General features: G+C 36.3%; 1 protein-coding gene across 1 annotated transcript; it reads right to left on the minus strand.

Annotated features, from left to right (window-relative positions):
* Positions 1–457: 457 nt before the first annotated feature.
* On the minus strand, positions 458–25,643 carry fam91a1 (family with sequence similarity 91 member A1). The gene is made up of 24 exons (XM_067425574.1): positions 25,347–25,643; positions 24,169–24,253; positions 23,789–23,940; positions 21,619–21,676; positions 19,310–19,377; positions 18,972–19,085; positions 18,547–18,637; positions 14,638–14,700; positions 14,277–14,383; positions 14,125–14,163; positions 12,672–12,784; positions 11,369–11,478; positions 10,842–10,951; positions 9,014–9,100; positions 8,564–8,693; positions 7,733–7,881; positions 7,196–7,330; positions 6,989–7,102; positions 6,816–6,888; positions 6,488–6,625; positions 6,071–6,178; positions 5,772–5,895; positions 4,159–4,228; positions 458–1,969 (listed from the first exon to the last, which is right to left on the minus strand). Exons 1-24 carry the CDS (start codon positions 25,416–25,418, stop codon positions 1,784–1,786), a joined length of 2,496 nt encoding a protein of 831 aa, XP_067281675.1. The 5' UTR covers positions 25,419–25,643; the 3' UTR covers positions 458–1,783.
* Between the last annotated feature and the right edge of the window lie 1,108 nt (positions 25,644–26,751).

Here is a 26,751-nt window from a genome sequence, read left to right on the forward strand (position 1 = left end):
CCCGCTGTGTCAAATTTCCTCCCATACACACATTTCTTGAAATATTGAAAGTTTCTGACTTCAGTTGCTGACCTAGTTTTAAAGAGCAAGTCTTCAGATAAAACCAATTTCAATTATTAAGCTACAAGAAGATTAATTGTAAAAATTAATCACAAAAAGTAAAACCACTAAGTACACTAGCCTTGCGCAGAGTGTGGGATGGAAAACACAGAACAGCTTAAAACAAATTGTTGACAGGCATCATCAGATGCTTTTCTCCCACTTCTTCTCGCTTTTGCTATTCCTATGATGACATGCCCCATTTCAGGGCCTCACTGCCCCCTGGTGACACCCCAAATTTGTGTTGCTATAGTAATTACAGTTCACTGGGGAGCCGGCCTGCCTGTGGCGGAGCCATCAACAATCTGAAGAAAACAGCTTTCTAAATGAAAAAAACACATGCCAACACAACACAATGTAATTGGTGTTTTTGTAACATATTTATTAGTACTTTCATATACTTTTTACATATTCATTTGTTATGACATATATTTTTGAGAATGGGATGGAGTGAAAGGGGAAATGTAACTTCTGTACCCATTCAGTTACAAGAGCATGTACACAGTCCCATCAAATACACTACAACAGAGAGTTCCTAAAATGCAGGGTGACTTTATAAAACTATCAGGGATTTTTTTCCCTAACACTGTGACAGGGTCAGGCATGGGGCCGGTGTTGTTTTGGATCGTATAGTAAGGAATAGACGGGAAATAAAGAGATGAGGAGAGAACGGCTCACAATACACACAACGACTCTACACACTCATCATGCAGCATCAAGATCTCTAATCGGTCTTCATCATCATACACCACTATAAGGTTCGATTGGGGAAACACTGGCAGCACCCTCAGTAAAGGCATGAGGGAAAAGGTCAGGCCACTGAGGGGATTTTAATGCTGTATTACTGCATATTCGCACAATAAACTCTAAACCTATATTGATATTCAACACATCTAGGTACTGATGGATATTCAATTACCTTGTTGTCACTAATTGCCGGTTTGTGTGCCTGAGCTAGACTAAAATAAATTGAACGTGTTCAAACTGGCCAAGTGAAATAAATGCATTTGGTGATCCAGCAGTCTACTGGGCAAAAAGCAAATAAGGCAGCAAGAAAGTAAAATGATAGTAAAAAAATCAACATAAAACAAGTTGGTCTTTGGTCTCAGTGAAGCAGAAATGCTTCCTCTGCCAAGCAGAATTGAGACATGTTTTCCAGCTGGCATACGACTCAACAACCGAATAGACTTATCAAGTACCAACAAAGGTCTTGATTTACAAAACAATAAAAATAAACCGATTAAACCTGAATGTCTTCCACAGGCTTTGTGCAAAAAAGTAAACCTCAACATGTTTTCAGACCCTTCAGTCAAGTAGTTTTTGAGATTTTGTGCAGTGATATCATGCATCAGGTCACAAAACATGACAATACGAGTAGGCTGACTTTATCCAACCCCAGGATTGGTCCTATGTTTTACAAGCAAAGTCTATATACACATTAAAAGGTCAATATAGGATCGTTTGTAAATAGCTTTTCTATTTTGTAATTGTGTGACGTTGGGTGAATGAGACGTGATTTAACCCGTTGGGATTTTAGAGTTACTCTGGACTCTCTGGACGCTCGCATCCAGACGGCAGCATCTGATGACTGGGTGATTGAGTGCCACAGGTAACATGGTAACTCATGACATAAGTGCGTGGAGTATGGTGTGGATCTGCACAGGGTTATTTTGAGAGTGGTATTTTATGTGGGCTGATCTCTCTGTGGGGCAGAGATGTGTAGGGAGGGTGGCGCTCGACCGCTCCATTCCTTCAGCTCGCCGTCCTTGAAGAGCAGGTTGATCGCAGGTAGGGGGACGCCAGACTCTGCCGGGGGCTGACACAGGGGACCCGAGACCCCACTGTCAGGGTCCGCAGGCTGTTTTCCATCCTGTGAGGGACGGTGAAAAATAGCAAACTCACCACACATACAATGAACACCTGAAAGTGAAAAAAATCAAATGCTTCTTGCCCATCTTTATAGAAATTGCACTGAAAAGGGGATTCTGAAATCCACTGCCACTTCAATATACTGTATATATCCAAATTAAATTAAAAATCAAAGCCTTAATCAATATTTATCCTCCTTTATTAGTATGATGATTTTTAATGATTCTTTCCAGTTATGATTTTGCTTGAGAGAACCACTGATTGTTTCTTGTTTTCTAAAGTGTGTATTTGATCTCTGAGGGTTGACTGATGGTTTGACCTAGAGATGTGTGATGTGTCACTAAACACTTGATAAAATCAAGGTGTCGTGTGTTTGGATTTTGGAGGTATCACTCACCCCTAATATGACAGCACTAAGTGCAGTAACAGTGTTTGCTCACTTAGCCTGGCTTCCAGATATGACATTTGGATTTGTCTTTTATTTAATTTAGTATATTTTATTCATTTTATTCCTTTTACTAAAACACTAAAGAGTCGAGATGAATATTGCCTGTACTATTGTCTGTACACTCACTGAGAGAAAGCAATGTTATCAGTGTGTTTTGGGGAACATTCTAGTTAGAACTGGCGCTTAATCAGCCCCAACCTTGGAGAGACTGGATCTGTGTATGTGCGCAATATTCTGTTACATATCAGCGTACAATGGGCATCCTAAGATATGGGTGGACTTGTTGTTCTGGACAAGCTGGCGCCTACTCCAGACCTGGAAGGTCACTACGTGCCTAATTCTGGGGTGAAAGCTTCAACACGTGATCAATGGACACTGGGTGAAACACAATGGGTGAAACTGATTAACTGAAAATGTGTGGAAATTTACCATGACTGTTCATTTTCTCTGAACCAATCAGAATCACCCACCTTGCAGTAATGACGTGGATAGACCTTGAAAACAGTATAACTGTTGGGACAATTGTATGTACCGGTACAATAGGCGGGGCAAAGAGACGGGGTAGAGAGGGAGTGCAGCCTACAAGGCATTTTCTAGCTGATTAAATATTTTACAGCAGAGCATACCCTGCTGAAAAGTCCAGCATAGAGCATCATGCATTTCATGTTGGTCCAGGCTGGTTTATCCCCGTTAGGGCTAGTATGGTTCTGGTCTATATGGTTGACACACGTATTGTAATGCTGATCTCAAGCAAAACGGAGCTCTTGTACTTGGTCCACCAGCAGTCCAGATTTTTATGGTGGTCCCAGCATGCAAAACATATCATATGTTGGAATTTTCAGCAGCGTAAAAAAAATACTCTGATCAGGCATTGCATTATGATCACCTTCCTATTATGTCAATCCCCCCTTTGCTGGTAAAACAGCCCTGACCCATCAAGGCATTGACTTCACTAGACCCCTGAAGGAGCGCTGTGGTATCTGGCACCAAGATGTTAGCAGCAGATCCTCACCGGTCTGCGGCTATACAGACCCATAGGCAACAAACTGATGCACTGTGTATTCTGACACCTTTCTATACAAACCAGCATTAACATATTGAGCAATTTGAGCTACAGTAGCTAGTCTGTTTGATCGGACCACACGGGCCAGTCTTCATTCCCAACATGCACCAATGAGCCTTGGCCCTGTTGCTGATTCACCACTGTTCCTTCCTTTGACCACTTTTGATAGATACTGACCACTGCAGAGCGGGAACAAACTACAAGATCTGCAGTTTTGGAGATGCTCTGACCCAGTCATCTAGCCATCACAGTTTGGCCTTTGTAAAACTCACTCAAATCCTTACACTTGCCCATTTTTACACATCAACTTTGAGGACAAAATGTTCACTTGTTGCCTAAAATATTCCACCAACTAATAGGTGGCGTGATGAAGAGATAATCAGTGTTCACTTCACCTCATTATGACTACGGTCATCATGTTATGCCTGATCAGTGTATATTCACTATATACATTTCCATGACTTTATATGATTTATAAGTTCCTGTTGGAAATAACAATTTTAAAACTCAATATACCTCTAGGTTTTCCATGACTGTGTAATACAGCTGAATGAATTCTTTAAACTAAGACATTAGCACTGCTACTGTGAACTAAATCCACATTGCAATACTAAATCCACATTACAATACTAAATCTACATTAGGAACAATAATAATACATAAAAAAACAGAGATTTACCTGGAATGACTGAACAAAACTGAGAACTTTTAATGCCAGTTTTCGACTGGAATGTAGTAACTCTTGAAGACTGCAAAAGAAACAGAGTATTTTCCTTAGTCCCTATTTTGCCATATCTGTTATAATTAAAGATGTCAAAACTAACACAATTATATATGCTTAACGCTGTTTAAATATGTAGAATTTTTCTTAACATTGTTAATGCATTTATTCAATATGTCACTATGCAAGCAGACAATGTTTCTGATTAAAATAGAACAGGTCAGTTGCAGACTGTCACAGAGAACAGGTGTGATTTCTCACATCACCTATTTTGGTGTTATATGTCTGTGTCATTGGGACGATAATCGGAAAATGGCAGCGCTGATAATTAAACATGGCAAAGGTGAAATTTTTTCTTCTTCTGCAATATACACATTGAATTGGTGTTCATATATCATGTTATATCATGTTTATTCACAGCATGTTAGACTTTGCATCTTACATTATAATCGAAGCTAATCAAATCTATTTTATTTAGCTCTAATATATATATATATACACACACACACACACACACACACACACACGCTGGGGAAAAATTCCATTGAGATTAATCCCATCCAAAATAATGTAAATATTTAAGAAAAATTTGTAATATTTGCATGAAATTTTTTTTATGTATATATAAAAAATAAATTAAATATACAGTATATATATATATGCAAATATTTCTTAAATATATACATGCATGTGTGTATATTTATAAATATATCATAATTATACACAGTACACACATAAATATATTTTTTATTAAACCCAAACTTTTATTTTTTAAATTATTTACTATACATTTTCCCCAGCACTTGTATATATTTGTCCCAAAAAAATCTGTGATTATTATTTTTGTTTAACAGATTATTTGTAAATACTTGAGATAGTGACAATTTTCTTACTTATTTTAAAAATGAATGCGCTTAGGTAGGAAAAATATTAATAGATAGCCCTCATGCAAACGAAGAGAGTTTATATTAACAGAGGAAGAACCATCACTATATTACTAAATATATTATTAAAATGATGGCTTTTAATTATACTCTAATGTTGAATGGCTATAAATCACTAATTTCATGCCCGAAAATTGAGAAAAGAATCCATTTGATAGCGATATCAGCAGTATTAGTTCTCTGAATGGCATTAAACAAGTATTTAAAATATACGGTTATATTGTTTCTACATTAATCTAGAGATTAAATGTGAAAGTATGTATGACAATATAAAAATATATTACATATTTTAATATTAGGTGCGATTAATTTCTATAATTAATCCTGATTAGTGATTGACAGCACTAATAATAATAATAATAATAATAATATAATTATTATTATTATATTATAATATAATTATTATTATATATTAGTTCTGTCAATATCGGCCACTTTTATTGATATGGATAGTGTACAGACAAATGGAAATAAAAGATAAAGGGATAAAGATGTGGAACTGGGATCGGGAAAGTAATGGGCTGGATGAAAATGTGTTTAGACAGAAATGTTTGCAGACATGCAAACACGTTTTTTTTTAGACACCTTTATGCACAGTAAAAAAGGGACATTTGTTCAGTCTGTCACCTGTCTTTGCTGCAGAGTTTGTGGGAGACGATCCTCTGACACACTTTGCGGTTTAGCTCAGAGCTAAAAAGAGGCATCCCAAAGCAAAGCTCCAGAGGAACCCATTCATCCTCACTGGACGATCCTGGGAGAGTGAGCAAACATGATTTTCTGAGCACCTCATATTGATTAGCATTTCCCACTAGTACTCTCAGCTCAATTTACACATTTTGACATGTTCAAATCCATTAAGCATGTTTTCTAAAAAAACAAAAATACAAATAAATTGCGGTTCTGGCTATCAGACAAAGAACACCTACCTTCTGTTCCCTGTTTCTTGCTGCCATCTCCGTTATTCTCCTCTGTAACCAACTCAAAAGATTCATTGCTTCCATTGGCATCAAGCACTCCGCTAAGATCAGGGTCTCCTGTGAGGAAAGCAAAGAGAGTGAATCACATGTACCTTTGAGACCCCGAAGGTAGCGTTCAAGTTTCACTCTGATTAATGATGCAATCAAACATATGGACTGCAATTAAAACATTAATTGAATTAGAGACCTGCTCTAATAAAACACACTGGTGAGAGCTTGAACCGGTTTTTCTCATTCCAATCTAATTGCAGCACTTATCAATACAGCCTGGAGTGGCTAATGACCAGTGTAGGGGCTATCCTTATCAGGCCTTTCATAGATTGGTTAAATGTACAGTGTGGATTCAGAAGATGCTCTTAGCCCCACCGTCGGCGTCGCTGGGCCGTCTGCGATGTCTGTTGTTGTGGTTGAGCATGGTGATGTACCCACACTGGTGCTCCAGATCCACTTTGTCCCGCAGGATCTTAAGGGCTTTATGCGCACACATATTGGAATATGAGAACTCTGGGAGAGGCAACACAAATCAGAGCGGCCAGTTAGAATGGCTCAGCTAATCAGAGTGCTAAAATGAGACGCATCTTTAGTGACCCTAAAAAGTAATTGAACACAAATGACGATCACTTTTTGTAGGTTAACTAATGACATTCAGACATTTTTGTGTTCAACTACTGTATGTATAGATAAGAGATTTTACCTGATTTAAGGTCTTCGTCATCAAATGGGAAGGGGACATGGACAGTCTCACCATGTCCGTGCATTCCATGACCCTAAACAGAGTGAAAAATGTTGGTATAACTTGGATACGAGAATATGTTACATAGTTGATATATGTGTAATTATTGGGTGTTCAGGGTCTCCCTCTATTACCTGAATGAGCACAGCAGAGTGGGTCAGGGCATCATTCAACATTGTTAGCACGTTGGATGTAGGGACTACCCCGGGGTCATGACCCCATGATGTAATAAGCAGTCGATCATAGGCCTGGATAACATGCCAAATTAAAATGTAATTATTATTATTATTATTATTATTATTATTTTTATTTATTTTTATTTTTTGAATGCTGAGACTGACCTGGAAGATATCTGGAAGCTTTCGGAGCCTAGAGCCCTTGGAAAGCAGCAGTGAAGGAGGGCCTTGACCCGCGACAGAATACAGATACAGCTTGAACCAGATGGAGCTGACCTCAGGAATGGCTGGACCGATGTGCTGAAAGAAACGGATCAGAAAATATAAAGATACTCTAACATACATTTTAACCAACAGCTCCTAGTGACAAAACATGTAATGCAGAAGTGAAGTTATTCTTTGAAATTCTACCGAATATTATCCCCAGGTCAAATGCTGACCTTATTTGTGCTGTTCAAAATGAAAGACATCTAAACAGCTAAGAATATTCAGAGATGTAGTCAGTAGGTGGTGTTTTTATACAATGTGCAACTTTGAAAATGAAACCCAGAGGCGAAGAAAGACCTATTTAGCTTGAATCATACTCTCAAGAGGACAGGGATTTGACTGCTCACTGAGCGCGCACACAGTCTTGTAAGTCCCAGTGATCGCACATCCCTCTCTACGGGTCTGACTACAGTCTCTTGGGTGAGCTGGGGCTACCTGAGGCGTGCAGCTGCTGATTGGTCGGATCTCGTTGCTGAGTGGCGCCATGGAAACTAGCAGTTTGTAGTTCTTGTTCAAAACACGGCTGCAGGTGGCAGGGTCCAATCCCAGCAGGCTTTCACAGCGGAGGAGGTCCAGTGGCAGGCCTGATGAGAAACACAAACATAGATTAGTGCCAACCAGAATGTGTGAACATGTGTCTACTTGTACCACTCCATAATTAAAAGAAAATTTAATTCAATAAAGATCATACAGTGATACAGTTTAATTAAGGACAATGATAATGACTACCAATCAGAATAAAACAACAAAATTTCAATAAAATGTTTGCTGATGTTTGAAACGTACAGACCATGGTTGGGAAATACACACACATATATATACAATCTACAATCTGAAATTACTTTTAAATACTTAAAAATGATTTCCTTTTATAATTTCAGAATTTTAATTAAAATAAAGTACAAGAAACCGTTATTTCGTCAAATGCCAGTGCTGAAAATTCAAGAACCAACATTCACACATTCATTTGACCTAAACAAAAGGAAGAATGATTTTTAATCATTTTTATTAATCTGCAATAATATTTTTTTTATACACACCAATGTACAGTATTTATATTTTGTATCATTTTTCATTCATTCGTTGCATTCTTAAAAATGTATCTGTAAACATGAATAAATTCTTGAACAATTCAGAAGGCCTGATTTGTGGAAATTAATTAATTTTTGTGAGTGAGAATATAATTTTGAATACATAAGCATTTGATTCATTACCCAGGTTTAGCACCTTCAGGCCCAAGATCTAAGCTCAGATACTGACACATACCTATATTTGGTACATCATGACCCTGATCAGGCGTGAGATCTTTGTTGTAGCGCAGAAAAAGAATTGTGTTCCTGAGGGTCAGCGCATGGTCAAAATATCTCTGAGCCTCTCCTTCAGCAGTGCTCTCCACCTTATAAAATAAAAACATCCTTATCAACCTCAGCAACACAAAGACAGTCATTATATGTTGGTGAGTGTGAGAACGTGCAAACAAGAAAATAATACCTAAAGGTTAGAGAGATATTAAGGGAGAAATGCAATAGCCTTTATGCTTTTGTGTGTGCAAGAGATGTGAGAGCAGTGCCAAAGTGAAAAATATGAGTGTGTGTGTGTTGTATAATCAGCCCCTGGCGGTAGCCCCTTTCTATTTCAATGCAAGCACAGAGACGGAGATTGTCTGTCTACTGTGTGTCCCTCAGCCTCTTTTGTGTCCTATAATAAGGGTATTACCTTCTCCAATTCCATGAGAAAACTGTCCAGGGTCTCATCGGACAATTTCCCCACCTCAAACATCGTCACGGCGTGGCTCTTCAAGTTCTGAGATGAAAAGAACCACATAAAATCCCGGAGTTTATAGGTGATATACAAAACATCTTTGATAATAGTTCAGTCTTAGACAATTAGAAAATCCTTGAGTGTGAATCCTCCTCCAAGTTAACGAAATCAGTTCTAAACTGGTTTAGCCTCAGGGTCCAGCTTTTACACTGGAGTTCAAGTGGTGACATAACATAGTACTAAAATTGTTTAGTGTTCAAAATTGGATTTCGAAGGTTTCATGCTCTCGGCAGGCAATAATTCACCACACTAAACACATTGTGGAGGGCACAAATCGTGTTTTGTCCTAGTTGCAAGTGAACTCATATTTAAAGTATTCTGGGTGTTTTTCTTTATCTTGAGTAGTTTTGTTCATGGTTTTTAAGGATAAAGCACATGACACACAACCTATTCATATTGGCATCTGCCTTATTTGGCTGCTTCTATCAAGTGTCAAAATACAATATTGCCATTATCTAATGTTCATGTAAAGATTTTATTTAAAGGGTGGTTGCATGCGGTTTCACTTTTTTAACTTAAATTAGTGTAATGTTGCTGCTTAAGCATAAAGAGTATCAACAAAGTTACAGCTCTGAAAGTTCAATGCAAACGGAGATATTGTCTTTTAAAGTTATGGCAGTTTATTGCCTACAAAAACAGCCGGTTTGGACTACAACAAGCTTCTTCCCGGTCAGTGACATCATAAACCCTTGCTATCAACATAAACACTGCCTCAGATGTGACTTCTGCCCGTAATGGTAAGGGGCGTGGCATTTCTGGACAACCTGTGCTTGGAACTTCAGCCAATAAAAATACATGAAGCTACATTTGGCCATCTAACCAAGTCTAAGACCATTGTGTTGTTTGGAGGGATGGGCTTCATAGAAGCAGGAAGCAAACGAGCCATTCAAAGGACAGTGGAGACAGCGGTGTGGAATAAAGGTATAATATAAGAAAAATATGGCGTTTAAAAAAAAAAGTATTAAGACATGTTATACTGCTCCCCATAAACACAACCAAGCCTAGAAAAACACCACGGAACCACCCCTTTAACACTGTTATTGATTACCGTAATCAATTTCACACACTGTACATTACAATGTTGTGATGCCTAAATTCACTTATATAATTTAAAACAACAGATTTTTAGTTTTTAGTGTTTCAGGCTGTGTCCACCAAAGCGTTTTTTCCAGAGGATACCCAACCAATCACAGTGGAGGAGGGGCGGGACAAATACAGCACTGACCAACTGTCACAAGCATAATAATGGAACAAAATAATTTAAAACTCCAGATCCAGAGCAAATGCTATACATTGTATCTCCTTTTATATATAACCAACGCAGAAACAAATTATTTCATTCTGTAAAATGATAGTAACAAAGTGTCTCAACGTTTACAGCTAAGCGTTTGCAGCAGAGCACTTGGTGTTTTCAGCTGGACACAACCTTATTCTTAATTTACTTATTCATTTTTATAACAAAATCAAAATTTTAATATCATCCATTTAGCAGTTATAATGCAAAACATAATAATTATTGGCTTACTATAGCTGTCATAATTTTAGTATTGGTACAACCCTTGTCAGTTCCATTTAATTAAAAAATACAGACATGCGTAATGTTTTTGGTCACAACCACCAAATTAACGACTGATTGATGAATGACATCAAGCACCTTAAAAATACACTCTAAATTTCTTAACTGTAAAACAGAAATATTAAAGTCTGTGAATGAGACACTAACGGGAGAGAGATTGCCCATCATGAGGAAGGCGGTGAGGGTGGAGTCAAACAGGAAGGCGATCCTCTTAGTCGGGGCTGCTGGAATACTTAGACTGCTCACACTTGCTGTGTCTGGAGGATAGATGGAGAAATGATAAAACATTTTTTTTTTAAATTACAGTCCTTTCATCCCCCCATTATAATGATTTATGAACTGATTGGAGCCAGACTAATGTTTAATAATGCACTGCAGTAGAGTAAGTTAGTGTCTAACGGATGATTGGAAAGCTGTGTATGATCTTACACTTTGTTTTTTTTGTTTTTTTTTAAAGGCTAATTTTGTTTTTTTTTAATCTATCTATCTATCTATCTATCTATCTATCTATCTATCTATCTATCTATCTATCTATCTATCTATCTATCTATCTATCTATCTATCTATCTATCTATCTATCTATCTATCTATCAAAAGCTCAAGGGAAAGATAATTTCTCAATTCATCACCCCTTCAAAGTGGAGTGTTCCTTTAATAAATGCTGTTGTGCTCACCCTGGTCCTCTAGACTGGTGGTGTCTGTATCAGTGGCTGAGGAACCTGCCTCCATCACTGGACTGCCACCCTCCCATGATAGTAGCATCTTCTGAGGGTCCATAGTGCCCCTGTCGAGTTGACACGATACAAACATTCTGATGTTAAAACACATTAAACGGCAGTCTGAAAAGGACGTTCACACATACAGCAATTGCGTGTCACATTAGAATGAGATTTTTTTTTTTACAGCCAATAAATAAATAAAAATTCAATTTGTGATTAGGGCTGGGTATAAATACTGATTTCCTGAGTCCATTTGACTCTGAGTTACAAGCTCTCAATTCAACTCCAATTTCAATTTGTTAGTGAACCTCAGAAATATTTAACTTACAATGTCAGGAGTGTTTTACTAATTGCTTAATCGCATAGCATGCGTTGTTGTGACTGTCAGACTACAGGTTCTCTTTATTTTAACTTTTGCACATTTTCCAAATATTTTACCCATTTCAAGCCTAACACAACACAATGGTACAGAGAAAGATATTATTATTTTTATTTAGATTTGGATGTCACTATGAATAACACACAGAAAATAAAAAACCTTCCTTCATGGACAAAAATATATTTTCCCATTATTATTATTATCATTACTATTATTATGCATTATTGTTAAGAATCCATTTATACTATTGCATTATCAAAAATAATAATTATTAAAAAGTATTATTATTTATCTTCTTATTGATTGTTTTTTTTTTATATTTTATTGTATTTATTGTTAAATATTAACACTATAAATATTAATATTATTAATTCAAATTAGATTAACATTATCAAAAATTATGAATAGAATATTATTATAAATAAATAAATAAATAGAAGTATACAACTGAAAAAATAAATAAATTGTTTTATCAATACATACAATTATTATAGAGGTGTGATAGATATGTAGAGTGTGCATCTGTGTGAAGTAGCAATGAATTTCCACCAGTAACATAAATTATGTTTGGCAGAAATGTTCATGCATCAACTCTAAAAATGCATACATTAAAATACTAATCTTAGGATTTTAAGAATCAATATTAATTTCATTCAATACTCATTTTCATTCATTGAAAGAATTAATCAGAAAATGTACATTTTTACCCGGCCAGCCCTATTTGCCCATGATCAGAGAATCAAAAGACATGGTAATAATAATAGGGCAACGGCCACAAACAGATAAAGTCTCTGCTTTCACAAGAGTTGTGTTTTTTTTTCTCAGACATGAGCCAGCACTAAAAGCCCATTAATCAGTGTCAGGAATGTCTTTTCATACTTGAGTCTATTGACCGAAGGGGCACTCTTCCATGAGGGGTGCAGCTGGTCCGGGCTGATCACATGACCCTTTTTGAGAGCGAACCCCAGGCGACAATACATGGACACTGCATTCTGGAAAACAACAGAGAAAAGTCCAATATTCATACACAATCCACCGATGATTATTAACAACTATACACTATTTGCATGTTAACACCATTACTTTATGAGCAAGTCGTCCAATTACGTTTGGAAAGCATTATCACAGCAGCATCCGGCCAAAACACAATTTCCATCTGCCCTTTTCACCTGACAACAAGAAGCATACAATCTGTTGCATCTGACTCATTTTGCAGCTAGGCCAACCAAGATAAGGTTATGAATACATATTCCCTTATTTTTCCAAAGGTTATTCTCTACATGGATATAAGCACAACTCAGAATGGTTCTAGGTGAAGTGGAACAGAAAAGAAAATTGCAGTACTGTCAAATATATGAAGATAACACTGTTGGCTCTGAGAAAGATTGAATGGGGCTGGAGAAAGTAGGTCAGGATTTGGGCTCCATACAGCCTGATACTAAATTCTCTCTTTATATGATAATAATTATAAATTATGATGATAATGAGAATTTGAATATTACTGCACTATAAAAGTGTTGATTAGAATTCTCACTCTACACCGTCATATTTAAATGTTGGACTGAAAAAAGCCGAATGAAATTTTGTAAATCATGAATGAATAATGTTATTAAAACATTCTGACAAATGTTGCATTGACTGGTTTCAGGAATGATTTACACACACAAAAATGTGCTCATGTTTCATGAATAAGGTCCAATATTCAAGATTTTCCAACTTCAGGCACATCCCTATCAAAAGGGACCATGTCTGCCTCGTAAACACTGACGCCAATGGATCTATTTAAACATTCTCTGTCATCATCATTTACTAAATGAATAGGTTCTCACTAATAGGATGACTGCAGAAAACAATTCATTCTATTTGTCTTAGGAAAATGTCAACGAGATAATGAAAATGAATACTACCTATCCTGTGTAAAAATAAATTCATTGGTAAAGATTGTGTCCTTTGAGTCACGTCAGCGTTGGCTTTACTAATAAGGAACTATGGGTTTTCATGACGGATCTCATGAATAAGCTTGTTTTCTACCTTGCCAGATACTGAAATGGGGCTAAACAGCTACAAAGGAAATGTGTGAACACAATGGTTCAGGCTTCATTCTCCTCACTCTGCAATCATACATTCAAAGAAGGACTCATTTCACAACCTATCAAAAGGCCAAAGGATTTGGAAAATTGCCTTTCGGGATTTTTTTTTTTTTTTTTTTTTGCAGTGGCGGTAATTCCAGCATCCTGGATTCACCGCCCTCCAAGTCAGCTATAAAGGCATCATTTCATATCAAACATTCCATGTAAATGGCCTTCCATTTTCATCCCTGCACGACACATACCTTCACCAGGCCCAAGTCAATCTCCAGTACATTAGCCAGCTGAAATGACAAATAGAAAAGTGTTATGAGAGTCTTAAAAAAACAAGCAGAACCACTGAAAAGAAACGAGAAGGCATTTCAAGTGCACGGCAAAGTAAAAACTGTATATGTACCTCAGACACATTAGTCTGCTCATCGATGGAAACGAAGATTTTGTATAGAAGCGTTTCGAAATAATCACCCTGGACTCGGTTCATGACAAACCCCTCAAGCGGAGGCACTGAAAATGAGAACCAAGAAGAGGTTGTGTGGGTGAGCCATGTACCCTAAATGCTTTCTCTGCTATTCCACCAAATGGATTTATGATTCCCTTCATCCCTTTATGATCAATGATTCTCCCATCTGCTATTGCGTACAATCTATAGCCAAGTGAAACTCAGGAAGGATAAGCAAAATCCTTTCAAAAGGGTCATACAAAGCAAACAAACCAGAGAGCTTACAAATAAAGCCCATTTGATAAATTGCAGTGCATACCTGATATACAGCTGTCATCTGATATGGGCACATCAAGATATATATAGCCCCGGTTGTACAAACCTGAAAAAATGAGAAGAAGAATAGATAGAAATTTCTTGTACTGAATGTACTATCTATAAAAACACAGGTCTCCAGACTGTGACTAAATGGTGGCACTATGCAACCACTTTTCCTGCATGTACAGCTACATTTTTGTTAGAGGTCATACTGTTACTGGCCCCACACTTTTTGATTGTGTGCTGCCATTATCTGCTGGCATGGAAACCAATCATCTGCACAGACCAATGGACAACTTGCAGAGTCCAGAACAGACCAGACATTACAGTAGTAACTAAGGTCATTTGGCTCAAATGTTAAATATTCAGTAATTATGGTCCTGTTTGTATTATTGTCATATTAAAATAATTATGTAATATTTAAGTGAAGTGACAGAATATATTTTAGTTTTGTCAATTTTATTTTTATATGATTTTTTGATGTTGATGTGTGTGTGTGTGTGTGTGTGTGTGTGTGTGTGTGTGTGTGTGTGTGTGTGTGTGTGTGTGTGTGTGTGTGTGTGTGTGTGTGTGTGTGTTTAATTTCTCATTATTTGCAATTATCTAATCAAATAATCTCATCGCAGTTGCTTCAATGCATTTAGGGGTGTGGTCCTGGTCAAGACATTCTCCTGATTTCCAAACTGAATGTCAGAATGGGAAAGAAAGGTGATTTAAGCAATTTTGAGGCTTCACAGTTGTTGGTGCCAGACGGGCCGGTCTGAGTATTTCACGATCTGCTCAGTTACTGGGATTTTCACGCACAACCATTTCATGTCACAAAGCTTGAATCATTTCATATTGGTTTCTTAAACATGACAATGAGTTCACTGTTCTAAAATGGCCCCCAGAGTCACCAGATCTCAACCCAATAGAGCATCTTTTGGATGTGGTGGAACGGGATCTTTGTGCCCTGGACGTGCATCCCACAAATCTCCATCAACTGGAAGATGCTATCCTATCAATATGGGCCAACATTTCTAAAGAATGCTTTCTGCACCTTGTTGAATCAATGCCATGTAGAATTAAGGCAGTTCTGAAAGCGAAAGGGGGTCAAACACAGTATTAGTATGGTGTTCCTAATAATCCTTTAGGTGAGTGTGTATAATATATTCTATCTATCTATCTATCTATCTATCTATCTATCTATCTATCTATCTATCTATCTATCTATCTATCTATCTATCTATCTATCTATCTATCTATCTATCTATCTATCTATCTATCTATCTATCTATCTATCTATCTATCTATCTATACATACTATACATGTATATGTACTTAACCGTCCCTCGATCTCGTCTGAGGCGTAGTGGAGATCGCGCCTTCTCGGTCGCGGCCCCGGCCCTTTGGAATGAGTTGCCGCTATCTCTGAAATCCTTGCAAAGCTTGGACACTTTTAAAAAGGACTTGAAGACTTTTTTATTTCATCAGGCTTTTGGCGTCTGATTGGGTTGGAAACTGTGAGTGATTATGTGATTATGATTATGTGTTTGATTTTTGGTGTCATGTGTGATACCTTGGCTTTGTAGTTTTTTGTGTGTGTGCGTTATTGTAAATTGTTGTATATTCTGATGTTGTTTTATACTCATGGACAGCACTTTGGTCCATTCTAATGGTTTTGAAAGTGCTTTAGAAATAAAGTTGAGTTGAGTTGAGTTGAGTTGAGTTGAGTATATATATATATATATATATATATATATATATATATATATATATATATATATATATAGTACAGGCCAAAAGTTTGGACACATTACTATTTGTAATGTTTTTGAAAGAAGTTTCTTCTGCTCATCAAGCCTGCATTTTTTTATTAAATTTTTTTTATATATTGTGATATATTATTACAATTTAAAATATTTGTTTTTCACTTTTTACTTTAAATAATCATTTGTGATGCAAAGCTGAATTTTCAGGATCGTTACTCAAGTCTTCAGTGTCACATGATCCTTCAGAAATCATTCTAATATGAGTATTTATTATGAGTGTTGGAAAACAGTTCTGCTGCTTAATATATTTAATGAATAAAAGGTTCAAAAGAACTGCATTCATTCAAAATAAAATAAAAATTCAAATGATATAAATCTCCTTTACTGTCAATTTTTATCAATTTAACACACCCTTGCTGAATAAAATTATTGATTTATTTAAAAAAATAATAATAATAATTACTGACCCCAAATTACTGACCAGTAGTGTATATTATTGTATTTGTCTTATTACAAAAGATTTCTATTTTTTAAAACATTTCCTTCTTTTTTCTTTACTTTTTATTCATCAAAGTATTATAAAAAAGTATCACAGGTTATGAAAAAATATTAAGCAGCAGAACTGTTTCCAACTTTGAAAATGAATCCTCATAGTAGAATGATTTCTGAAGGAAATGGAGGACTGGAGGAATCATACTGAAAATTCAGTTTTGCAGCACAGAAATAAATGATAATTTAAAGTATAATAAATTAAAAAAACAATTATTTTAAATTGTAATAATATATCACAATATTATTATTTTTTCTGTATTTTTGATCAAATAAATGCAGGCTTGATGAGCAGAAGAAACTTCTTTCAAAAACTTTACAAATAGTAATGTGTCCAAACTTTTATCCTGTACTGTATATATTTACACACATTATATTGCCAAAAGTTGTGTGACACCTGCCTTTACACATGCACATGAATTTTAATGACATCCCATTCTTAATCCGTAGGGTTTAATATGGAGTTGGCCCACCCTTTCCAGATATAACAGCTTCAACTCTTCTGGGAAGGATTTCCACAAGGATTAGAAGTGTGTCCACTGATGTTGGATGAGAAGGCCTGACTTGCAGTCTCCGCTCGAATTCACCCCAAAGGTGTTCTATCAGGTTGAGGTCAGGACTCTGTGCAGGCCAGTCAAGTTCCTCCACACCAAACTCATCCATGTCTTCATGGACCTTGCCTTATGCACTGGTGCGCAGTCATGTTGGAAGGGGCCATTGCCAAACTTTTCCCACAAAGTTGGGACTTTGATGTTGTCCAAAATGTCTTGGTTTGCTGAAGCATTAAGAGTCCCTTTACCTGAAACTAAGGGGTCATGCCCAACCCCCTGAAAAAACAACCCCACGCCATAATCCCCCCTCCATCAAACTTTACACTTGGCACAATGCAGACAGGCAAGTACCGTTCTCCTGGCAACTCATTGCCAAATCCAGACTCATCCATCCGATTGCCTGACAGAGAAGTGAGTCATCACTCCAGAGAACATGTCTCTACTGCTCTAGAGTCCAGTGGCGGTGTGTTTTACACCACTGCATCCCATGCTGTGCAATGCACTTGGTGATTGGTGATGTAAGGTTAGAATGCAGCGGCTCGGCCATGGAAACCAATTCCATAACGCTCTCAATGAATTTCAGATTCCAGATTTTCAAATAGTTGTATCTGGGCCAGATATTGTCATATCCTAACAAACCATACATCAATGGAATCCTTATTTATTCAGATGATGTTCAACAAGAACAAAAAATGATGACTTATGACTGTATGTCTATGATTATGTCTATACTATTTTATGGGGCAAAATATATGGTGATTGCATTTCATTGGTCACAACTATTAATTGTTACTAAAAAAATAACTAAAATGTTTAGTTTTAATGACTCTGTCAACAGTGCTACCAAATCGATACATTTGCAGTACTGAAAAAGGATTACAATCAAAGTCATCATCACTAAATTGCATTTGAACATTGATGCTAAAACATCTAGATGATTTAGTACACTGGCTTGAATTCACAAATAGATCCTATCCTGGCTTAATCACTATATTATTTCAAGTGTTTTTTTCATTTTAGTTGGCCACAAAGAAGACTGAAATTGTCTGTGACACTCACTCAGAACCACGTTGTACTCCATTGATCCAGCCAGCTGGGGTCCAGAATCTATCAGCTTATCAATGGCCGCCTTCTCTGCCGTAGAGCAGATCTGGAATCATCCAGCATAAAAGGCCACAGGTATTTCACTTCAGTTACAAACCTTGAAATTAACAACTAGGAGAAACATTGTCCTCTAACAGTTGCTTACAGGAAATATGAGAAACTGTAGCTGTTGAGAATAATTCGTTTTTTGTTCATATCTTTTTTTAATTGTATTTATTTTGTAACTTTTTTACAGATTTAAATGTTAATGGTGTGTTATAAAACAAAGAGTTGCATCATAACAGTAATATTAAATTAATAATAATTTCTTAGAAGTAACACTTTCCTTTTTTTTATTTCCAATAAGACCAAAGAAACACAGTCAAATTAATCTGTTTTACCCTGATGTCATCCTCGGTGATGTATCCGGTCTGTACCACCCACCAGGGCTCTACTGTGATCTCCACAGGTTTTGCTGGCAGGAGATCCCGAGCCGATTTCCTCCGGAAGAATTTCTAGCCACAGACAGATGCTGCTTAGGCAACAGTGTGAGGTTATCACTGTGTGTACAAAGCACTGCTCTCTATGGATTAGATCTTTCATCTTCAAAGGGACCCATGAAACCATCCAGATTTGAGAATCATCTAATGAACATCATGTTGAAATCCCAGGAGAGCTTCAATGGAAGTTAACCACAAGATCCTAATTGATCTACAGTGTAAAACCAAGAACTACTTACTTTGGAAGACCTGCACTGGTTCATTAAATCAATGTACTGATTCCTGCCAATCCCAAGTAGTCTCAGACCTGAAAGGTTAACAGTTAGATAAATTAATAAAAAGTTGTTCACTTTGGGGTGAACAGCTAATGATCGTTAATTATCAAATACTTTGTGTGGACACCTAATCTGCAATCTCTGACCCTGTTTACATGGTAAGGGGGAAAAATACCCATGCACAATTCAACTTATATATATATATATATATTTCAAAATTTTGCAAAGCAATTGGTTCAGTTAATTTAAAGTTTCAAAAAGCTTAGTTTCTCTCATCACTATTTTACACTGCAAATGCAATGTGGTTTACATGTGTTTGAGACAACCTCCTAATGTTTTTTTTTTTTTTTGATCAAAATACATTTTGGGCCCAGTTTACACCTGTATTTAATGTTGACTACTTGTGCTTGTAATTGGTAGGATATCATGGATGTCCTTTTAGTGTTCAGAGGAACCTCGTGACCTCAACATATTTCACTATGTCCCAGATCCTGCCTTCCTGGGGCCTCAGCAGCCTGTCCCTCCCCATGCATAGGACACAGGGGTCTGGGATCATTAGAGATGGCCAGGCCTGACCAAGACATGCCAGGCATGATGCCAAAGGCTGTGGTGTAAACTGTGAAGGGCAATAGAGCAGTCTTATTTCAACAAAGAGATTAGAGTGAGAGACCCATGCATAGCCTGCTAGCTAACTTCTGTCAGCCCAACATAAAGACCATGTTCTCTGAGATCTCTGAGCATGCACGGCCCAGCCAGCAACGGTGCGCAATTATTGTTTTTAAAGCAATTATTTGCTTCATAACATAACATTAATGTTGTGCTATTATGGCATTTATTTTGTACCCAGATGCTTTGGAGTGCATATGTATGTATGAGTGGTTACACTGCTTTCTACACAATTCACTTTAATCTGTGCATGCAATTCACATAAAATGTATGACTTCAATTCCCATAGCATATGCCAGCACATGTCTTTCATTTGAATAATAATAAGACATCAGGGTAAATGTAAGAGTTTCGTAAAATACTACACAATTCAATGTCTTCTTTTTCCACAAAATAATATAGTATATGATGGTTTGTATTACTGTCAGGTGCTTGTATACTATTAGAGTGCTTCTATGTGGTGATTTCAAAACTCATATTCATAAATGCATAATCCAACTAGCTGTAGGAAATACCATAGTCCAAAGTCCAAACACATTTTATGTCAATGTCTGACTATTTACACAGTATTTTACACTTGAACCTGCAAAACTATTGAGTTCAGTGCTTGTTGAATACTGGGAGTACTGTGCTACTAAACTACTACTATGTGTGCTACTAAATTTAACATTTAATTTAATAGGTCCTTCCTTGAAAAAACAATAACTAATAACTACTTCAGATATTCCAGTGATTGCTTACTGAATCCTTTGAATGACAATTTTTGTTTTACCGCTCTATAGCTTGAACAGATTCAACTTAAATCAGCACTATTTAATGTATAAAATATATAATTTTAACATCCCATCACCTAAAATCATTTGAAATGTTACTTTACCACTGGTATGACACAAGAGTAATTTTATAATAAAATTTCATAATTTTATAATCATAATTCATTTCATTTCTTATAATGTGACATTTTCCCAAACTGTTTTATTTCGGTAACTGTTTACAATTTGTTAATGCATTAGAAATCATAAATAAACAATGAACAATACTTAAAGCATTTATTATTCAAGGTAGGAAAATGTTAAGTTCTAAATATACAAATATAAATTAACATTAGTTAATATATTATAAATGAACATAAAATAACACTGAACATATTATATTCATAAATTAATATTAAAATAAATTAATATTATAAAAATATTAAATTTTTAATTTATGACACTTAAAGTTAACTAATATTAACAAATTTAACCTAAGTGTAAAATGTTAAATATTTAAAAAAATTTAAATATTATTTTGCTTATCATAATTTATTTGCAAATGCATTTATGCCACTTCTGATGGAGTAAACATATCTGTAAAATTTGTGGTATACTGTATATTTATGGCACATTTTTAGTGTAAAGGCATTGCTAAATTAATTACTTCAAAGCAATAGCAAAATTGCTATTTACTGTAGTTTCATATTAGTCAGAATAACTCTGTGCCACTTTATTCTGAGTGGGCAATGTTCAGCCGTCTCTAGTGGCTTGCGGCCTTGTTATTTGTGCATGAGCAGTCAGCAACAGTAACAAATAATGATTCCCAGTTCAGATAGAGAAAAAACAACTTACAGTCAGCAGCAGTGAAGTTGGGCAGGGAATCATAACTCTTCTCACAGTTCATGATGTCCTGAATGAAGGGGAAAGAGATTGGGTTTTGTACGTCAATGAAATTGAGTTTCAAAACAATCATTCACTTAAGATTTGTTTACTCTTCCTTATGCCTTTCAAACCCCACATGACCAGGAAACTCCATGGAAGTCAAAAGGAAATAATTAAAGCAGAATGTCCAAGCTGCTCTTTTTCCCCATATAATACAAGTGAATAATGACCATGGCTAATTTACGTCAAATCAAGTTATCATAGAGCTTAAGATTTTAGAAGATAATCATTTTAGCATTGTGGCAGGGCAAATGATCCTACTGAAAGAAGCCACAGCCACCAGGGAATACCGTTTCCATGAAAGTGTACACCCTTTTAATGGAAACTGTGTGGTCTGCAGCAATGCTCTTAGGTCGGCGGTACGTGTCAAAGTAACATCCACATGGATGGCAGGACCCAAGGTTTCCCAGCAGAACATTGCCTGAAGCATCACACTGCCTCCTCCGGCATACCTTCTTCCCATAGTGCATCCTAGTGCCATGTGTTCCCCAGGTAAGCAACGCACCCGGACATCCACATGATGTAAAAAAAAACGTGATTTATCAGACCAGGCCATTTTCTTCCATTGCTCCATGGTCCAGTTCTGATGCTTACTGGGGTCAGCATAAGCTCCCTAATCTGTCAGTGTCTATTCAGCCCCATACAAAACAAACTGCAAAGCACTGTGTATTCTGACACCTTTTGTATCAGAACTTAAGTAATTTGAGCTACAGTAGCTTATCTGTTTGATCGGACCACACAGGCCAGCCTTCGCTCCACACGTGTATCAATGAGCCTTGGCCCTCCATGTCGCTGATTCACCACTGTTACTTCCTTGGACCACTTTTGATAGATACTGACCACTGCAGACTGGGAACACCCTACAAGATCTGCAGTTTTAGAGATGCTCTGACCCAGTCATCTAGCATAACAATTTGGCCCTAGTCAAACTCACTCAAATCCTTACACTTGCCCATTTTTCCGGAGGAAACTATTTTATTGACGAAATCCTCATATGCGCGTGTCGGTGATGTCGCAAGTGTGGTAGCGTAATGTGGAAATTGTATTATGAAATAAGTCAAATAAATTGTAGCCTGACTATCCGCACAACCCTAATATAGGTTTTACATTTCTTTTTGTGTTTTTTTAGAATAAAGAATGTCATACAGGTTTAAAATTATTAAATAATGAGTGAACTTTCTCTTTATGCTGTGTGAACATATATTTAAAAACATACCAAGACTAAAACTTACTGCTGGTAAATGAAATGTCATACAGATAAAAAGCAGACACTGTTGAATTATACAATTAAATATGGTAAGCTGGCACATTGCATGAGTCATCTACAGTAATCTTCATTAGCTCAAACAAAAACTACAAAAGCACCTCTCTGGAGACTTGTCAGAATACAGAACTTATACTGTAATGATCATTAACAAGAACGACAATAACATGGTAAACAATTGATACTTCTCTATTATTAGAGGAAGAAAAACAATTGCATACTAGATCAGTAAAACACTAAATGCTTGGATGGCAGCCCATGTCTACCATATGTTGCAACAGTTTCCACAGCATCAGTGTGGTAACTGAAGACCAAACAATTTGGAAAGGCTGTTTGAGATAATTAAATTATAATTTTTTTTAGATCGGCGGCTACTATGATACACTGCGCACTGTAGTAAGTTAATTCAATATTAGGCATGGGAGAACATGGTACTCACTGTAAATCAAGAAAACTAAATTTAAACAATAAGACTAACTGTGTTGAGCTATATAAAGATTATTTGTTGTCTGTTGATGAATGTCTCCAAACAGTTGTTCCCCTGTCTAATAGAACCCATAATATATTAAAGTGTCTTTGGTGATTCCATAGTTTCTACAAAATAAAATGGAAATTGAGTGTTACGCAGGTATGATGTCATTGATAGGTGACACACGGACAATATATAACATTGTTTTAGTAGTTCTTGGGTATTTTAATCCAAAAAATCTTACATATTGTGCCTTTAACCTCTCATTAGAAAAAAAAAACCCAGAACAAAGTACAAACATAAACACTTTACAAACAGTACAAGGCTTTAAGAGTTTAAGAGCAAACCTCCATGATGCTGATGTAGTAGGAGAAGGGGGTGACCCGCAGACCCTTGACCATGATGTCAGACAGATGGTAGGGGTAAAGCATCAGATGCTCTCGGCTGTATTTCAACAGCTCTTCGTAATACTTGCGTTCATCCTTCTTCACATGCCTGACTGTTAAAGTAGAGTTTTTTGACTGTTAAAGGACACTAAATCAGGGCAATGATTCGGTCATAATTCAGGTCATTATTTCAATGTAATTACATCTGCTAACAGAGGCTACAATGAGCTCTTTGGTCTGGCCAAAGTGGAGTGAGAAATACCATTGCACGCTGTCAAAATGAAAAATAGGAGTTATGGAAACGAAAAGCAATATATTTTCTGAGTTGATCTACCGCTTACCTAGGTTATTGCGGAAGCGTAGCTGGTTTCGGATACTGTACAGAAGAACCTGCTTGTCATATTCACGTTGCGAGTTTCCAAGACCCTATGAATTAAGCAAGATGACAATAAAAAGACAAAGTAGACATGAGAGAAAGCACCAAAACATTTAATCCCAACAGATTTATTAACACAGTGCAAGATCAGTAAATACGGTTGACACTATTTATGAGAATGTAATTTTGACTCTGAATATGAATTGATTGTGAAAGAAAAATAAATTGCCAAGTTCATTTCCACATGAAAAGTATTTCCAAAGCTACATTTTCTATATTATAAACATTTAATTTAGAGCCCAATATTCCTACTGTATGTCAACATAAGTCTAATTTTGTTTCCATTTTAACCCTTTGATGCATGGTTTCCAATTTCCATAACCATAATTAGTATATTCTATTGTAAGTTTTATTGGAGTGGATAACTCAAAATATATAATTTTGATAAATAAAAAAATCTATAAATTAATTAATTATTTACTTTAAAAACAAACAAATAAATAAATAAATAAATAAAACAATGAATGTATATATAATGTCCACTGTAAAATACATTAGAATTATGGGTCATAAAAATGCATTAAAATATTTTGTATTTGAAAAAAAACTAAGAAACATTATTTAAGACAAAAAAATAAACATTACTTTGCTAATATATTGTGAACTTTTAAAAAAAAAACTCATTTCTCAGAGGGTTGCTGTCTCTGAAGGAATTTTAAAAGAAATATCTGATACAAAGTTAATATGCACACATCTTATGCCGTAATTAATTGGTTCAAAAAGGGTATTTTCAACAATTAATTTCAATTGTCTATGATTAGATTTCCTATATCTACTGATCTGGTACACATGGACTGGTGTCATGCAGAGGAATTGGATGAAAGTTATGCCCATGATGATGATGATGATGGTGTGTGTGTGTGTGTGTGTGTGTGTGTGTGTGTGTGTGTGTGTGTGTGTGTGTGTGTGTGTGTGTGTGTGTGTGTGTGTGTGTGTGTGTATGCGTGTGTGATGAATGAATGAGATGAATGACAGAATATTTGGAAATCATGCTGATGCTGTAAATTATTACAGCAGGCAGAAGGGGAGGCAGTGAGACAAATGTTTGAGTGATAAATACATGCGTGCTGTGTGTCACTGTACCTGTTTGACATTTGCTGGCAGTTTGTTCCACGGGTAATTCTGCCTGATGTGAAATTCAACGTCCGTGTTCATTGCTGGACTCGAGCTCCACGGCTATTTAAATAGATACTTACGGGCTTTCGGGTAAGTCCGAGATGACTATACCCTCCCGGTACTTATTCAATGATAAGTCACCGTTGGGCTATTAAATATCTTCTTTATAAATGTTATTTTAGCCTTGACAGTGAACGTCTACTTCCTTGTTGTATTTCTAAGCCAGCCTTCGTCACGCTTCTGGCTATGTACGTCACTTCCGCACTTAGCGCGTGACGAAAGGAGATTAGTTGGGAGTGCGGATCAGTAGTGAAGGGAAGTCTGACTCATTTTTGCGTATTTTTCTATCAAACGGTTCGTTTCAATGAACGGGTTCGAAAAACTGATTCGGCGTGACTTACCGGCGAACACATATGAATGTTTATTATGGCTTATTAATAAGGGTTTTACTGTAATTACATGTATGTCAGTTTAGTTTTTGCAGTCATGATTCGGTTTAGTCTTTCAGAACCTAAAGTTCGGACTGCTCGGAACGATTTAGTCCGATTCGTGAAAGAATTGTTTGTGAGGGTTTCAACTCAACTGATTCATGGTAAAGATCCGACTCTAATGAACAATTCGTCCACGAAGTCATCGCTGCAAAACAAACATTAATAAATACGCATAGCATTTAAATGTAGTAAGGGTCTAGTAAACCAAAATAAACTCAGATGGCTTAAAATGAAACAAATTATATTAAATATTTGCCCACACGTCATTATAAAACTACATTTAAGCCTTTGATGTTCACAGGCTCCACTTAGTCGTTTATTGGCTGTAAGAACCGCAATTGATACTATGATAGCCTATTATCTGTCTTTAAACCACACAACATGTTCCCTAAAAATAAATATCTTCAAAGTGACTGTTTGTGTTGAGGTAAATCCATTAACCACACCTATGAGCATGATAATGCCACTAGGTAAGAAAGGTGCAGTAGGCAAAGCAAACACAGCTGTTTTCATCCCAGGGAAGATGTGGCATTGCTAAAGAGGATGCTCCCTTGCTGACATTCCAGACTCCATGGAATTCAAGGGCTGTCATATAATCTGCCTGGATGCCTGTTTGTTTTTCTTTCCCTCTCCAGCAATCTAAACATGACAGTAATTCATCTCCCAACATAAAGCTGATGATAGGGCTATAATACACCTGTAGCATTTAGTTCATTCAAGATATAAAATGTATAATTCATCATATTCACTTTCTTTCTTTGATGTGTATCATTTACTTTTATATTGATTGTAAATGATAGCATAATTTCAAAAAAGTATTTCTTAATCTGTCAGCATAGGACTTTCAGCTATGAAATATTCTACAGAATATTAATATATAT

This window comes from Pseudorasbora parva, chromosome 19, assembly GCF_024679245.1.
Source record: "Pseudorasbora parva isolate DD20220531a chromosome 19, ASM2467924v1, whole genome shotgun sequence".
In the NCBI taxonomy this organism is placed as follows: domain Eukaryota; kingdom Metazoa; phylum Chordata; class Actinopteri; order Cypriniformes; family Gobionidae; genus Pseudorasbora; species Pseudorasbora parva.

What these genes read in the sequence shown, in the direction of transcription:
- fam91a1 (XM_067425574.1), bottom strand. Translation starts at nt 25,418, where the DNA reads ATGAACACGGACGTTGAATTTCACATCAGGCAGAATTACCCGTGGAAC. An exon ending in ACCAGTGCAGGTCTTCCAAA is followed by an intron (nt 19,086 to 19,309) that starts GTAAGTAGTTCT and finishes GTCTGTGGCTAG; the next exon opens with AAATTCTTCCGGAGGAAATC. An exon ending in TCAGCAGCTGCACGCCTCAG is followed by an intron (nt 7,331 to 7,732) that starts GTAGCCCCAGCT and finishes CGTTTCTTTCAG; the next exon opens with CACATCGGTCCAGCCATTCC.